Source organism: Rhododendron vialii, chromosome 11a (genome assembly GCF_030253575.1).
Source record: "Rhododendron vialii isolate Sample 1 chromosome 11a, ASM3025357v1".
Taxonomy (NCBI): Eukaryota; Viridiplantae; Streptophyta; class Magnoliopsida; order Ericales; family Ericaceae; genus Rhododendron; species Rhododendron vialii.
In genome coordinates, this window is record NC_080567.1 from 30,239,705 (window position 1) to 30,256,027 (window position 16,323).

General features: G+C 35.4%; 1 protein-coding gene and 1 long non-coding RNA gene across 2 annotated transcripts; one reads left to right on the plus strand and one right to left on the minus strand.

Annotated features, from left to right (window-relative positions):
- Nucleotides 1–7,916: 7,916 nt before the first annotated feature.
- LOC131307090 (zinc-finger homeodomain protein 2-like) lies at nucleotides 7,917–9,849 on the minus strand. Its single transcript, XM_058333508.1, has 3 exons — nucleotides 9,776–9,849; nucleotides 8,450–8,505; nucleotides 7,917–8,404 (listed from the first exon to the last, which is right to left on the minus strand). Exons 1-3 carry the CDS (start codon nucleotides 9,847–9,849, stop codon nucleotides 7,917–7,919), a joined length of 618 nt encoding a protein of 205 aa, XP_058189491.1.
- A 738-nt stretch (nucleotides 9,850–10,587) lies between these two features.
- On the plus strand, nucleotides 10,588–12,759 carry LOC131306440 (uncharacterized). Its single transcript, XR_009193904.1, has 3 exons — nucleotides 10,588–11,021; nucleotides 12,159–12,185; nucleotides 12,620–12,759. It is a non-coding gene; the product is annotated as an uncharacterized LOC131306440 (long non-coding RNA).
- The last annotated feature ends 3,564 nt before the right edge of the window (nucleotides 12,760–16,323 follow it).

Below are 16,323 nucleotides of genomic sequence, written 5' to 3' on the forward strand. Positions count from 1 at the left end.
GAATCTATGTACATTGTCGCAAACAGGAACTATGTCAAGTATTAGGACACGAAGTTAATGAAGAAGAATCATGTGAAGAATAACTGAGTTGACTTGTAGTGAATAAATATGTTAACGCTAGCCGACAAGACATAGCACCGTCAAAAGTCTATATGATGCTAAAGTGAGTGAAAATTTTGACATTAATTTATAATGCTCCTTTGCTAATCATTGTTATTTATGATATTGTTCGTTAATTTAGTTATTTTCTCTCCTTTTATATATCTATATAATAAAACAGAGCTGTGTTTGAATCCAAAAGATAATCAACGCTCCAGATTTATCTCTTCCTCCTGCATAAATCTCTACCCTCCATTCTACAAAATGGCATGTCCGTAAATTGATAACTTTTTTTGACCATTTTCTAATCACACATTCCCCTTCTATTTTCTATTTTGGAAGAAAATTGGGGAGTAAACGTAGGGGGTGTTTCAGATAACCTTCCTTTTTTAAAACTTCTTTTTCTTCAATTTTTAAACTCAAATATAATGAAAATGAAAAATAATTTTTTGATTTTTCTTGCACTGTATAAAAGATCTCAATGAAATCTATCAAATAAGATCCATATTGGTAGAAAAATTATTTGCGTATACAGATAATTTTTTGGCTTGAAATTATCTTCCTTTTTCCAAAACCTTCCTTTTGTTTAGTTGGAACACCACCGTAATTGCTTAATTAGTGGCAAAAACTAATTGGCCAAGACAATTGCTTAATTACAGTAGATTTTTGTTAAATCTTTCAACGAATTCTTTTTGTTATTAAATCTTTGATTTGGTGGGTAAATATTTCATCCCTTGAATCCATATATTTTGGACCATTAAATTGGTACATATTTTTTAAACGTAATTAGTTTTTGAATTCGTATATACGGGTAGTATAGCCAGCGACATATTTGAAAAGAATTAATGAAATGAAACCTAAAATACTCCTTCCGATTAAAAAGAAAACATTTGGCCCTTCTAATTAAAATTCAATTTGTATGTATCTTCAAACATTTGAAATCCATGATTTATGGGATCGATTATAAACTGAAAAGGAGAATACGTACATATATGAAATTGATTTAGTCTATTTTAAATCCATAGATCGATAATTGAAAAGGAATCCATAGGTAATTGATTTAGCCTTTTTAAAAGGAGAATTACGTACATATCACTTGGGATATAGACAAAACTGTATATAAGGAGTCATTTCTGCCTCCTACTTAGGCATTAGGTAAAATATATAAGAAGTCCACAACCTAAAAGGAATATACCTTCTATTTAGGAATGTGTGAGTGATTGGTTCCCTCCCTGTGATTTCCTTATCACATAAGATTTAAATATTAGAAGTTTTAAACTTATCACTACGTTTTAGAAGTTCCCGTTTCTTAGAAGACCAACCTACTGTGTGCAATTGATACCTTCTATTTAGAAGTCCACATTTTTTGGGTTTGTTTGTCACATGCATAGATTTTCCATGTCCTCCAACTTCTGAACGACCATTACCTACAGTGAGGTAAGTTCGATTTTTTTTAGTACTCACTAAAGTTCGATTTCTTTCTTGAACGATTTTTAATCATATTGGGTTTCTTTTGCCAAAAACAACTTCCTGAACGACCATTACCGATAGTGATAGAAGTTTGATTTTTTCAGTTCTCATGCAAGTTTGATTTTTTTCATGGACGAGTTTTACTCATATTGGGTTTCTTTTGCCGTAAATTAGGAGTTTCTTGACTAATTTTTTTTAGTTTTATTGCAAGGGATTCAAACATCAAAGGATTTTTTTCATTTTTCATGCAAGTTCAATTTTCATATTGGGTTTCTTTTGCCGAAAATTGGAAGAAAAAATATGAGTGTGCGAGAAATTTTTTTTTTTGACAACCTTGCATGGGTCTTTTGCGTTAATTCTAACTTAGTTGTTTATTCTACCATCTTCTTACTTTCTATCATTTTACTACAGGAAAGATCACAAGAAATATATTTAGAGAATTCTTGCGTTGAGTTTAAATTCGAGGTACTGCAATTTTTTTTTGGATTGTCATCTTTTTTCATGTAGAGCACTCACAATGATTTTGTTATTACACTTATAAACGTTTTAATTAGGTTCATGGCCAATTTTATTTGTCGTTTGGAACATGCATGCTGACTCCTTCATCATTCTTTACAAAATCGATAAGGGAGGACTGGGTTTGAATCCAAAAGACAACCAACGGACCAGAATGCCCCCTCTATAAATCTAGACTGTTAGTTGTTCAAGGGTTATCATCATCACATTTTGGTAACCGGTTAATCAAAAAAAAAAAAAAAGATCCCTGAGATTGATTCCCTGTGATTCAGGGATTTAATTTTTTACCACATTTAAAAGGATGCATGAGATTGATTCCCTGTGATTCAGGGATTTAATTTTTTACCATATTTACCAAATATTGACATTTAAACTTCTATTGATTATCACATAAATTGAAAAATAATGCTTACAGCCACATTTTCGGATAAGAATGGATCCCTGTGATTCAGGGAATTAATGCCGAAAATTAGGGTGGTTTTCAAACGTTTTTTTTTTAACAGTAAGATCAAACGTTTGCTGCTTCAAACCTTTCATTTTTTCTTTTTTCTTTTTTTGACATAGGAAAAGAAAGAGTGAAAAACTAATTAACGCCCTATTCTTTTTTTTTTTGAACGGCAACACTCTATTCTTTTTTCCCTTGATAGTTGTCAAAACAATATTTTTTTGCAAGATTAACAAATGGAGTAATTGTAAACCTTTTTTTCTCATTTTTTTAAACTTCGTTTCATTAGAACATGTGTTGTTATTTACACTCTTTTAAACATTACCATATATGCATCGATGAAAATATTATGATGTTAACCAAACACATCGCAAACTGGAGTTTTGTGTTCATTTTTTTTTGTCACTCATTTAATATTATAGGAGTCTATATATATCTTTAAAATGCTTTCTGTTGTTATTCCCATGATAACTTTTGACTATTATTCTCTTTCAAATTTCAGATAACTTCTTGGGATTTAACTAATTATGGACAATCTAAGCGTCTATGGCCATGTGAGTTGAACCGTTTCATTTTATACCTTGGTCGTAATAATCAAATTAATTGTTTCCTATGCATTCGGTGAATTCTTCATTTTCTTATGCAGCTCGACGGTAACTTGCAGAAAATGTAAGAACTATTTACTCAATTGCATTACTAAATCTGATTTTATATATTTGATTCATATTTGCTTTGTTTTATTTTTTCAGTACAAAGGTTACGTGTCTTCGAGAAAAAAATGTAATTGTGGTGATTCATGATGATCAAGAAGTTAATCGTATTTTTATGCATGGGGTATGCCTACCAATGCCATTATTACTTTACTCCCTCTGTACTGTAAGGGATCAACGAATTGATAAAAGGGATGTGGTGTCATACAATACATACTTTTCGAGAAAATATAATTCTCATATCAATGTAGAAGTTTGTCCTAGAATAAAATCTGTTAAGTATATTCACAAGTACATCTACAAAGGTCATGATCTTACCATGATGGTGTTGAGAGACGAATAAACAAGATATAGAATTAAGGTAACTATTATCAGTCATCATTTTACTTTTACAAGTAGAAATTCTTGCTCATTAATTATTTTTTTAGGCTGTTATTCATGTTCATAATTGTGCTTTTTGGATGAAGTAGATATGCGTTGGTACAAAAACTCTTGGGAGGCAGATGGAGAGACAAATTTCAAGACAATAAGATCTATGTTGAACACCTTTTTTTCCCCCTACGTAGTGTATCAGATTTGACTCTATATAAATTTTTAGATTTTTTATGCATGTTAAAATTGGATTCTATGAATGCAACATGGTATTGGTTTTGAGTTTTGTAGTTTGGATTAATATAGTTCAGTGTGTATCCTATCAATGCAATTAACTCGGTATATGTGATTAGGATTATCATTGGTAGTGATGTACACACGGGTAGAGGCTTAACAAATAAATTTTTTTGTTGCGGAGTGCTGCAGGTATAGGTAATTAGCATATTAAAGTTTTGTAACAACAAAAATATACCGTATTTTACTTTGTTCCTACCCATTTTTTTCAACATGTCGTCCCTTTGCTCATTGCTCCACCCGTAGCTTTAGTTGTCTTCAAAATGTGTTGCGCCGTACCTTCAGGCACAGGCATTAGCTAGTATATATATATTTTGGAGCGGTTAAGATGCAATAATAACCTTTCTGTACGAAAAAATTGAAATTCGTTGTCACCATCATGACGAAATCTATCTATATTCTTTCTCGTGCAGTTATTTCTATGGTTATTCACTGTAATATGAGGCTAGCCTTTTGTGTTGATTAATTACTAGTGTTTGTCTGTGTCTATGGCACTACGCACCGTAGTGTCGTAAGCATAGACATTTTTGTAATATATTTTTATTTTTTTATGCCAACACCAGAAGCCGAGCAGTAAAAAGAATTGATAGCATTTTTGTAATATATTTGTAAGAATGTGGGTATCTTCTCAAGAGAGTTGGACAGCACACATCAGCCATTGGATCAAATGAATTTCAGCCCTTCTTTCAACTTGTATTTGTGTAGTCCCCACACCCTTGTATTTTATTATATAGATTATACTAGTGCTTGCCCGTGCTTACGGCACTACGCAGCTCGGTTGAAATTGAAATTACCCTTTAAATCTTGATAATGGCTCAAAACATTATTTCAATTTGTAAGTAGCTAAAATTTTTTAGGTAGTTCCAAATTGCTGGAAATTAACTCATTTTTCTTGAATGGCGAAGATTTTTTTTATTGATATAAAAAAAAGGATTACCCCGCGACAATCATCTGCAACTTAGCACAAATTTGATAAAATAAAAAAGGAACAGTACAAAGCAAAAAAGGAAAAGAGTTTTTAGATCACAACCCGACACAGAATGTGCATAAACCCAACTAAGAGATAGTAGAGCAAAAACCAACTTGAAGTATTGATCCAAAATAAGCCCCTGCTTGAAGCATGAAAATGCCGAGCACCACCTAGAAATTAGTGCAACAACCAAAATCAGTATTGATCCAAGCTATCAGGGTATTGTCCATAAGCCATAGCAACCAAGCATTTTGGTACTGAATCATGTAAACACCATCAGGTGTCCTAGAGCTAAGAAAAGTTCATAAGAGTCTGAGGTACACCGAAATGAGAAGCTAAATAAATATGACAGTTCAAGTGTCGGCCTCCAAAAGAAATCACCTCAAGAAGGGAATCATTGAGCTACGGTCTCCAAACAAAAGACCAAAAAATTATAAGAAAAAAAACTCACCGAACCACCACATAAGCAACCCACCGAAATAAATAGAATTTGTCAATCTTTCTTGTCAACTCAGGCCAAGAATGTAAGAGCGCTAAAACCATCAAGGAAGAAGGATTATTGGTAATCATTAAAGCAAAATTGGTCCCCATGCAACAATGTACAGTTCCACAGCATCAACCAAAAGTTATACTCCCTCCGTCCCTAAATAAGTGTCCGGCGCGCAAAACTATGCCTTAAAAAAGAAGTATTTGTTTCATTAAAAAAATTAATTTTTTTTCACGAATCAATAGATAGCAATGAGTTTTGTTAGATTATGAAAAAAAATTAAATTTTTTAACAAATTTTTTGCATGTTTTGTAAAGCCTAATTTTTCGCGCCGGACACTTATTTAGGGATGGAGGGAGTAATATATAAGAAAGGTGTGAGGATTATTACTCGAAACAGCTGACCTGTCAACTTGTATATGCAAAAATAGGCTTCTTGACCACAATTTAAGGGAACAAAAGGAAAAAGACTATTGGATCAAGTGAATTCGAGCCTCTAGGTCGCTACACTTCCCGCGATTTCTTTCCAAAACTATTTTATGTTTTTCCTCGGGGCCTGTTCTGCTTAATTGGCTTAAGAATACTTCTCTTGCACCAGAATTGCCAGTAAGTACTGATCAAAAAAATAATGCTGGTAGGTCTTTTTTCCTTTGAATTCTTCTTTTCGTCTACAATTTGCTGCTTATTTCATTTCATTTTGTTTTTTTTCAAAGGGGACGGGAAAAAATACTTGAATGGGGAAAAAGAGCCTATAAGCTGGGGAGTTTTGAATGATGTTTGGAATTTGAAGAGCTCGTAATTTTTTTATGCTTTTGTTTCCTTGGCTTTTTTTAAGATGTCTGAATGGAGTTCATTCTATTTCTACCATGCATTTTAACAAACACCTTGAAAGCAAACGTATGCCATGGGTGATTAATAAGAAACCGAAAACCCAGCAATAATTGCAAACTTCAAAACAGAAAAGGGTACTAAACGAATAAAACATTGAACTTACAAAGGAGGGAGAGAGGACGATGGTGATGAAGGTGGTGCCTTGAGAGAGAGAGAGAGAGAGAGAGAGAGAGAGAGAGAGAGAGAGAGAGAGAGAGAGAGAGAGAGAGAGAGAGAGAGGAATTCTGGCGTGGGGGTTTCAAAAGACGAAGTACGGTGAATACGTTTTGGAATGTGGTGGCGAGGCATGTATAGCAGTTATGTAATTAGCTTTAAAATGTGGGCTCTTTAATGAAATGGGCTCTTTAATGAGATGAGGAGAATGCCTCTCAGCCCTTGGATCAAATCAATCTTAGCCATTCCAAAACTTGTTCCCACACCATCCTGTTTTATAATAGAGATGTATACAAACTATATGCATGAAATCTTGTGGATAGACAAGTCAATTAGAACACATATTTCTTCTCATTTTACTTGTCGAATATGTCCCGTGGAGAAATTAATGTTCAAAATAATTTTTTTGAAGTGCTATTACAATCGATCGCATTCGGCTTACCTAATTGAAATTCACATCCAAAATTTTGTGCTTCCTTGAATTTTGTTTTTTTCTTTTTGTTCCTTTGTAAACTTATAGGATAAAGCCGAAACCAAGCTAGAATTGAAGCAACCCAAACCTGCCAAACCTTGATATTAAGGTTCCGTTTGTTTCGATATAAAATGTTTTACTGAAAAATATTTTACCCCCAAACAAACGGAGCCTAAAATTCCAGAGATCTGTTTCTTGGTTTATATCAACTTTCATTTGCTAATCTTCTCCCGTTGTTTGTACGTTCTTACATTGAGATTGAAAATCGACAAGTGAATTGCAATTACATGAGGATAGAGAGGAGAGAGTGTACATGTAGTTTTCAAACAAACAAACAAACTTAACACATTACATTCACAAATTTTGCATATATTTAGGCTCCGTTTGTTTCGATGTATAATGTTTTACAGTGTAAAACATTTTTCATATAAAATGTTTTTTCAAAAAACAAACTTCAAACTTTTATTTTTCGGTGTTTGGTTGACACTTGAAAATATTTTCAGAAATCAACAAAATAGTGTAAAGAGAGATGGGGAGCTTAAACGGTAGAGAGATATGAGATAATTGGAATTGAAAGTGGGTCAGGATTGACGATCAAGAAAACTAAGCAATGAGAATTCCAATTGAAGGCAACGGGTTCATTCGGAAAATAACTTATGGAAGATTTAAGGATAAGTCATTTTCATCCAATTGATGAAAAATGTTTTACATGTAAAATATTTTCCTTATTTTTTACACAACCAAACACCAGAAAATATGTAAAATATTTTATCAAAAAATATTTCACGTCCAAACAAACGGAGCCCTAATCTGTTCTCTCTGCAAAAACTCTCAAACCTAAACTTTTAAAAAGACCAAACTAAAAAGAAAAGGAAAAAAAACAAAAACAAAAGAACAGGCAACTACTACCAAAAGAAGCACCCAACTGAAGAAAAGACAAGAAGAAGAAGAAGCAGCGAGCAAGTGGGGCGCCAGTGCTGTTGGTACGGCTGTTGCCCTGATGGATGAGGTGTGGGGTTTGAGTCTCACAACCCTCGATCAGCAGCTGGCCGAGCTCTCCTCAACTTTCGCGTAGTACTTTCTCTTATTGTTCCTCATCCAACGCTTGAAATTCGTCAGCATAATCCCAATTTCCAAACAAAACTGAAAAAGTTGATGTTCGTTGTGTCCCCGCAATCTCCACCCCAGCCTTTCCGCGTACCCTCTCATCGCCTCTTTCTGCGGTTCCGTGAACTTAGTCCTCTCTCTCTTCGGTTTGCTGGTCTCCTCCTGCTCCGCCTCTCCATTCCCGAGGAAGTGCTCCTCGGGAATGGGGACTTGCCTTGGTGGTGGAGAAGGAGCACTGCAGTGAGGAGGAGGACGAGCGGCTGCCAAATCGCGAACCATTTTGACAATTGCGGGTTCAGCTAGGATAGTGATTTCTTCCTTGCGATGGAAGTTGCGGTTGCAGCCGCATTTGGAACAATAGAAAGCCACCTCGGATCGGTGGTCGTCTCCGTAGCCTAGGAACTCTTGGCACCCGTCAACTATGGAGTGACCAGTCTACCCAGAGCGATTCCTCTCACACTCACGGTAGATGGCGATGGTTGTCCATCGCCTTCCATCGTCATTGTTTTTCACCATATAGCTATTAGCAAGAGAAAGCGAGTGTTTGAGTGAGTGAATGAGTGAGATAGCTATATAGATACAGAGAAAGGCAATGATATGGGGGTGATGAAACTTGGGAGTCTATAGAACTTGAGTGGTTGTCACGATAGGTTCAATTTATAGGGAGAAAGAGAAAGGGTTGTGTGTGAAGATGAATTATTCAATGGTCTATAAGCACTGTTACGTGGTGACTCAACACCCTTTTTCATGAAATATTTTTGTGGGGTCCAATACGAAATGTGTGGTGGAGAAAGCTGTAATGGCACTACGTGATGGGCCCCGCTGATAATTACTCTCGTGTGTATGTGTATGAGAGAGAGAGAGAGGGAGAGAGAGAGAGAGGGGTCTTTGGCAGCACAAGGCTGGCTGGAAGGGCCAGTAGGGAATCACTATAATTAAGAACGTTGAAATAAATAACACATTGACCATTAGCAGGCAAATGTAATCCAAATTTGAATGAGATTTGATTTAGGTTACGGTTAAGGAGCAATTAATGTCAAATTTGGAGAAAACGAGGAAAGAATTGCTTAGGACATTTGGATTAATGGACTCATAAATCTCCATTATCTGACAGAGATTTTCTTAGGCATTTGGATGGATTACATAATCAATGTAACACTTCTTTTTGGTATTCATAAATTAGAATAGATTTTCTAAAACTTTAATTTAGTCAATACTAAAAAGAAAATGGGAATAACAAAGTTGTTTTCAAGAAGAGGATGGAGGAAAACATCCTTGTAAATTTTAGATAAAGCCGTAAATATAAGATAAGACATCTTTTGCTGGTTAAAAAATCGGTGATGTTTTATAATATAGATTTTGTAGATTAAACGGCCAATTAAGTTGTTGTTTCCGAAAAGCAACCTTTATCGAATTTTAATAAAATTTTGTTGCCGATAAAAAAAAAGTAAATTTGATGAACCATCACATTACGTATGTTTTATCAAGGTGTTCCAAAATAGTTTGTTTAATTGCGATCGACTTTTAATGCTGTTTTCTTTTAACTAATTAGTTTCTAAGATTCTGTAATCATCATTCTGTACAATAACATGTACCACGAATTAACTAGTTTCTAAGGTACCGTAATCATCATTCGGGACAATAAAATGTATAATGAATCTATGTTCATTGGCATGAACAAATACTATGTCGCGTGTTAGGACACGAAATTAATGAAGATGTGAAGAAGTGGACTTGTAGTAAAAAAAATATGTTTAGGGAAATGTTAGGGATACATCAATGTGTCATACCTCAACCATACCTCTCTCACATGCATGTGTGAGATTTTCACAATATATGCTAGGAACCCACGCGGGACCCACATGTATGTGAGAGAGATGTGACAAATTGATGTGCGTTTACGCTAGCCGACAAGATATAGCACCGTTAGAAATCTATATGATGCTAAAATTAGTGAAAATTTTGACATTATCTTATAATGCTCCTTTTCCAATCATTGTTATTTATGATATTGTCCGTTAATTTCTGTTACTTTCTATCCTTATTATTGGAGCCGTTAAGAGACAGTAATAACCTTTAATTCCGTAGGAAAATTTTGAAATTCGCCGTCTCCATCATGACAAAATCTATATTCTTTCTTGTGCATTTATTTCTATGGTTATCCACTACAATATGAGGCATGAAATCTTGTGCTTCTTTGAATTTTGTTTTAGTTCCTGTGTAAATTCAATCCTTGTAATCTGTTTCGAGGATCGGGCTTCATGCTCCCCATGGACTCTAAATTAAACAATGAAATAGTCAGATAAATAGAATTGCTACTAATACCAAAAGAAACAAAATCACACACACAACTGAAGAAAAAGAGAAAAAAAAGAAAAGAAAAGAAAAAGAGAGCAAGTAGGGCGCTATTGTAGTTGGCACGGCTCCTTGCCCCCATACATTGATAATTTTCCTTAAACAATCACAACCCTCAGCAGCTGACCGAGCTCTCCGCGAGTTCCACATAGTACTTTCTCTTATTGTTCCTCATCCACAACTTGAAATTCCGCAACGTAATCCCAATTCCCAAACAAAACCGAAAAAGTTGAAGTTCCTTATTGTAGAGACCCATAATTATTTTCTCAAATTTTAAATGTTTAATATGTATTTGGATTATCGAAGTATGGATAATGCAGAAGATATGAGTTGGGTCAATGTGAGATGACTTGTAAGTTGTGGGAGTTGACGTGATACAATAGGAGTGAAAGGGTGAAAGTGTTATTTGTGCTATATAAGTCAAAAAAAAAAGAAGGGAGCAGGAGATTTTTTCTCTCTTTTCCTTTCCTTTCTTTTCTTCTTGTCCGGCATCTCTCTCTCTCGGCTCTCACCTCTCTCACCTTCTCTCTTCGATTTCATCTTCTACTAGTGGGATTTTTGAAAAAATCCCAAGTACTAAAGTTGTTCTTTGCGACGAGAGCTTTCTACCCATCCAAGAAAATTCACGATCGGAGCACTTCGAAGTTTCCTCCATGTTCGGGCTTGCTTCTAACCTTCGAGGTAGGGATCTCCTGCCTTCTTTACATGTTTAAGTGTTGGTTAGATGTACTGGAATCAAGTTTGATCATCTATTTGAGTCTTGAACAAATCTGGTATATGCTGAAAATTTCGTGGGTTCTGCTGATCTGTCTTTTTGGAGCCTTTTTGCTAGGAATCAATTTTTGGTGTCTTCATAACTGTTAAAGTACGTTTTAATACGAAGATTTCGGTACCAAGATCATGCAAAACCGATAATCACACAATTAGTTATGGATTTTTGAACACTGGCTGTTTGCTGGATGCGCGAATCTGTGCGTGGCTGTCTTCTTTTAACTTTCTGGGCGTGATGAACATTTTGGGTAGCTTTGGGTCTTTTACAGGAGGTGCATATTTAAGTTAAGAAGAGATTGGCGTTGGAATCAATTAATTTGGTTAAGTGTACAATTTTTGGTGAATTTCTAAAGCTGGGTTGGTTGATATGTGCGAAAATGGTTGCGAAACTGTTTTTCTTTTGATTGTTGGGTTAATCTCCTTTTGTTTCTGAACCTGGGATTTTTACTGAGTGTAGGGCTTGTCGTGGTGCAACTTTTGGCTTTGGTTTCACTATTTTTGAGTTTAAGATGAGTGAGTTATGATTTTTCAATCAATTTTACTTATTTTCGCGTAGAATCTGACAGCACCGGCGGACTTTGGTAAAATAGCCAGAACTTCTAGCTCGGGACTCGAAATGATGCACCGTTTGTTTTGTTAGAAACTAGACATATAAAGCTTTCCAACGATACATCCCATGCATCATGGGTATGTCCGAGCGATAACAGATTTGCACACAAAACTGACCCAAATTCTGCTTTGCACCAGTTTCACTGCTACGCTGAGCTATAATCGCAAAGCCATAGTAAGGTTATCCGAACTCCGTTTTTGATGTATGACCTATGGATCAAAGAAAAAGAAGTATACTTTTCAATGGTTTAAGTGTCGTCCTTGAATTAGCGTTGTTTAATGGGATATAGTCTAATGTAAAGGATTAACTTTGCCAATTTGACATGTGGGGATACAATGGATTGAATTGAAAATAAACAATTTTAGGGCATTGTATTATGCATAAATAGAATCATTGAGTATTGTCTAAACATGTTTCCATTTGATTGAATGTTCTAGGAAGTTCGAGTCGTCACGTGGATCGAGGTGAGTGATTTAATACTTAAACACATGGTTTTGAACTTGTTTTCCTTATCAAGCTTATTTGAACATGTTTTATAAAGTATGTACTCCATGGATAACAATGAAAGGTGGACTTATTTGTGAAATATTTGCGAATCTATTTAATGGCATTCCCAACGTCCGGTCTTGCTAGGGGACGGCTTAATGGCTAGCAAGGGTGTTTGAGGTTGGTATGTGTTTTGGGATAATGCATAGACGTCTGGCTTATCCACTACTGGGGACGCCCGGTAGCTTTGAATTTTGAATAGCGGAATGTGCATTATATTTGGCTTATAGTTTTGAGTTCTTTGTTTTGAAATATTATCAAATTATTTTGCATTGTCCATGGAAGGCATGTGAGTTAAGTATTAATCATTCACACGAGCTTTGACTTAAGTATTTTCTTTTCCACTTTTCAGGAAGCGACGCGTAGTGTGGCAGAGTGTTTACTTTAGTTTGTAAATTTGTAGGTAAGCACAGCTCTGAGAGGTTTATCCTTTTGGTTTGTAAACCTATGTAAGACTTTGGTTTGTTATCAATAAAAGTTAACTTTTGCTTCCGCTGTTATGTTTAGCCCCTTTTGATTATCGTTTGCTTAGATGATATTTGATTTGTGATTTGGCCTTAGTGAGAAATCACTGGCATTTGTCATGATTAAGACCTCAAGGGGCGGGTCAGGGTCGTGACACTTATGTCCCCGCAATCTCCACCCCAACTTTTCCGCGTACCCTGTCGTTGCATCTTGTTAAAAGAAAAAGTAATTTGTAATATTTTAATTTCTAGAAACATGTAGACTTTTGTACTAAAATATCTAATATAAAAAATATTTAGAATAGTGTGGATTGTAATAAAGAAAGAAGATATTTGTAATTTAGGCACATGGGCTAAAACTAGAAAAGTCTAGAAGTTGTAAGAGATTGTGTAATTAGGAAGACTATTCTAGAATAGTAAGAGTCGGTGGAACCTAGCTCTATAAATAGGGGCGCCGCTATTCGCAGCCCTCTATTTACTCCCGTAGCCCACTAAATTTCGGTAAATGATTGTTGAAAATCATAAATAACATTTCGGTAAATTGCTGTTGAAAACAAGATTATATTTCGGTAACTACATGTCGAAAATATGTTCAACTTTCGGTAAACAACTGCCGAACATGCATTTTCGGTAAACATCAGTTGAAAAAAATATTATATTTCGGTAATTGGATGCTGAAAATATATTTCAATTTCAGTAACTAACTGTCGAGTATAATTGGAAATTTTTAACGGGCTATGGGAGTAAATAAAGGGCTGCGAATAGCAGCGCCCATAAATAGAGCTTCATTTGTAACTTTCCTGTACTACAATTTGAAAAGCAATAGAAAAAAGCCTCCTTTATTACAACACCCATCTCTCATCTTCTAAACATCTACTACCTCATACATATAACCTTTTTCCAGCACCCCAACACATCTTTCTGCGCTTCTGTGAACTTTGTCCTCTCTCTCTTCGGCTCTCTAGTCTCCTCCTGCTCCGCCTCTCCATTCCCGAGGCTTATCTCAGCAATGGGGATTTGTTGTAGTGGTGGAGAAGGAGCAACGCACGCAATGAGGAGAAGGAGCGGCTGCCAACTCGTGAACCATTTGGGCGGTTGCGGGGTTAGATAGGATGGTGATTTCTTCCTTGCTATGGAAGTTGTGGTTGCAGCCGCATTTGGAACAGTAGAAAGCCACCTCGGATCGGTGGTTGTCTCCGTAGCCTAAGAACTATTGGCACCCGTCAACTATGTGGTCACCCGTCTTCCCAGCGTGAATCCTTTGGCACTCGAGATAGATGGCGATGGTTGCCCATCGCCTTCCATCGTTATTGTTTTTCGCCATATGATTAGCAAGAGAAAGTGAGTGTTTGAGTGAGTGAGATAGGTATATAGATACAAAGAAAGACAAAAATATGGGGTGGTGTTGAAACTTGGGAGTCTATGGAAACTTGAGTGTTTGTGATAGGTTCAATTTATAGGGAGAAAGAGATAGGGTTGTGCACGAGGATAAATTATTATTATTAAGTGGTCTTTGAGTATTGTTACATGGTGCCTCAACACCCTTTTTTCATCACATATTTTTGCGGGGTCTAGTACAAAATGTATAGACCTCACAAATGTATTGTAGAGTAGGCCCCATTTTATTTTAACATCATCTCTGAAAGTTGTGGGAATAAGGTTACAACAAAAAGATTTTCTAAAACTTTAAATTAATTGACTCATAAATCTCCATTACCTGACAGAGATTTTCTTAGGTCATTTGAATGGATTACATTATCAATGCGATACTTCTTTTTGGTATTCGTAAATTAGAAAAGATTTTCTAAGACTTTAAACTAGTCAGTACTAAAATGAAAATGGGAATAACAAAGTTGTTTTCAAAAAGAGAATGGAAGAAAAGATCCTTGTAAATTTTAGATAAAGCCGTAAATTTTATCATACGGAATGATGATTTTCCAAAATAGTTTTTTTTGATATCGGCCGTTAATGCTGTTTCATTTATTAATTAATTAGTTTCTAAGATACTGTAATCATCATTCCGTACAGTAAAATGTACTACGAATCTATGTTCATTGCCGCAAGCAGAAACTATGTCCCGTATTAATTAGGGCACAAAATTAATGAAGCAGAATCATGTGAGGAATAACTGAGTTGACTTGGAGTAAATAAATATGGTTACGCTAGTCGACAAGATATAGCATCGTCAGACGTGGATATGATGCTCCTTTTCTAATCATTGTTATTTATGATATTGTTCGTTAATTATGTTATTTTCTATCCTTATTATTAGAGCCGTAAAGAGACAGTTTAATCTTTCTGTACGAAAAAATTGAAATCGTTGTCACCATCATGACAAAATCTATATTCTTTCCCGTGCATTTATTTCTATGGTTATCCACTGTAATATGAGGCTAGCCTTTTGTGTTGATTATTATGTACTATACAAACTATATGCATGAAATTTTTATTTTTTTTGCTAAGCTATATGCATGAAATCTTGTGGATAGACAAATCAACTTGTACATATATTTGTTCTCATTTTACTTGTTGAATATATCCCGCGGAGAAATTAATGTTCAAAATAAATTTCAGATCCAAAATTTTGTGCTTCTGAATTTTGGTTTGTTCCTATGTAAATTCACTCCTTCAGAATCTGTTTCTTCTCATTTTACTTGTTGAAATCCAATTGCCTTCCTTTAGTTGGAATCTCGTGGCGAAATTCATGCTTGGAAAATATAGACTTGATTTGGATTAATTGCAATTTTACAATTAAAAACTACAATCTTTTTGGGTAATTAGTAGCAGTAAAATAAAGCTAATCAAAGATTACACCTGTCGTTAGAGGTGGCAAACGGGCAGGTTGAAACGGGTCGTGGGTCAAATATGAGTCAAAAAGTAAATGGGTTGAATATGGGTCAAGCCAAACCAAAACCCACCTGACCCGACCCTTTTTCCTCTTTCCCCCCGCCCCCTCTCTTCTCCTCCCCCTTCTCTGATTTGTCTCAGTAAGGGGATTCAGAAAAGTAAAATTTTATGATTAAAACTCAATTTTTTTTGAATAAAAATGAAGCAATTAGAGGCTAAAAAAAACTTTTAAAAAATCAGGTTTTTACTTTTTTTCCATTTCCAAACAGTAACGTAACTTCGACGACGAGTCAGAGACCGCATAAGAGAATTGTTTGGAAGGCGATAATTGCACCGATTGTACAGTTTGGTCTTCGTTGCGTTCGTCGAAACCACCGCTTAAATTTGGATTAAAAAATCAAGTGACTACTTGTTAATTTTGGGTCAAGTTCAAGTAAAACAAAAAAAGGGGAGGAGAGAAAGGGAAAAACGACACTGACCACTTGTTAATTTTGCACCTTTGGCTGTTCCCCCGTCTTAACAGCATGGCAAGTGGGAAAAATTGCAAACGACATCGTTTTTTTTTTTTCCATACAAAAGACTTGCCCATTAACGTGTTGGATTGTTCTCCACCGTCAGATCACCTCAATAATGAAGTGGCGTTCTGTGATTCAAAGCTCCGTACACGATCCCAACGTGCAGCTACCCGTAAAAGAGGGAATTCAGCAGCACGCACGCAAAAACTAGCAGTAGAAAGAAAAGTATG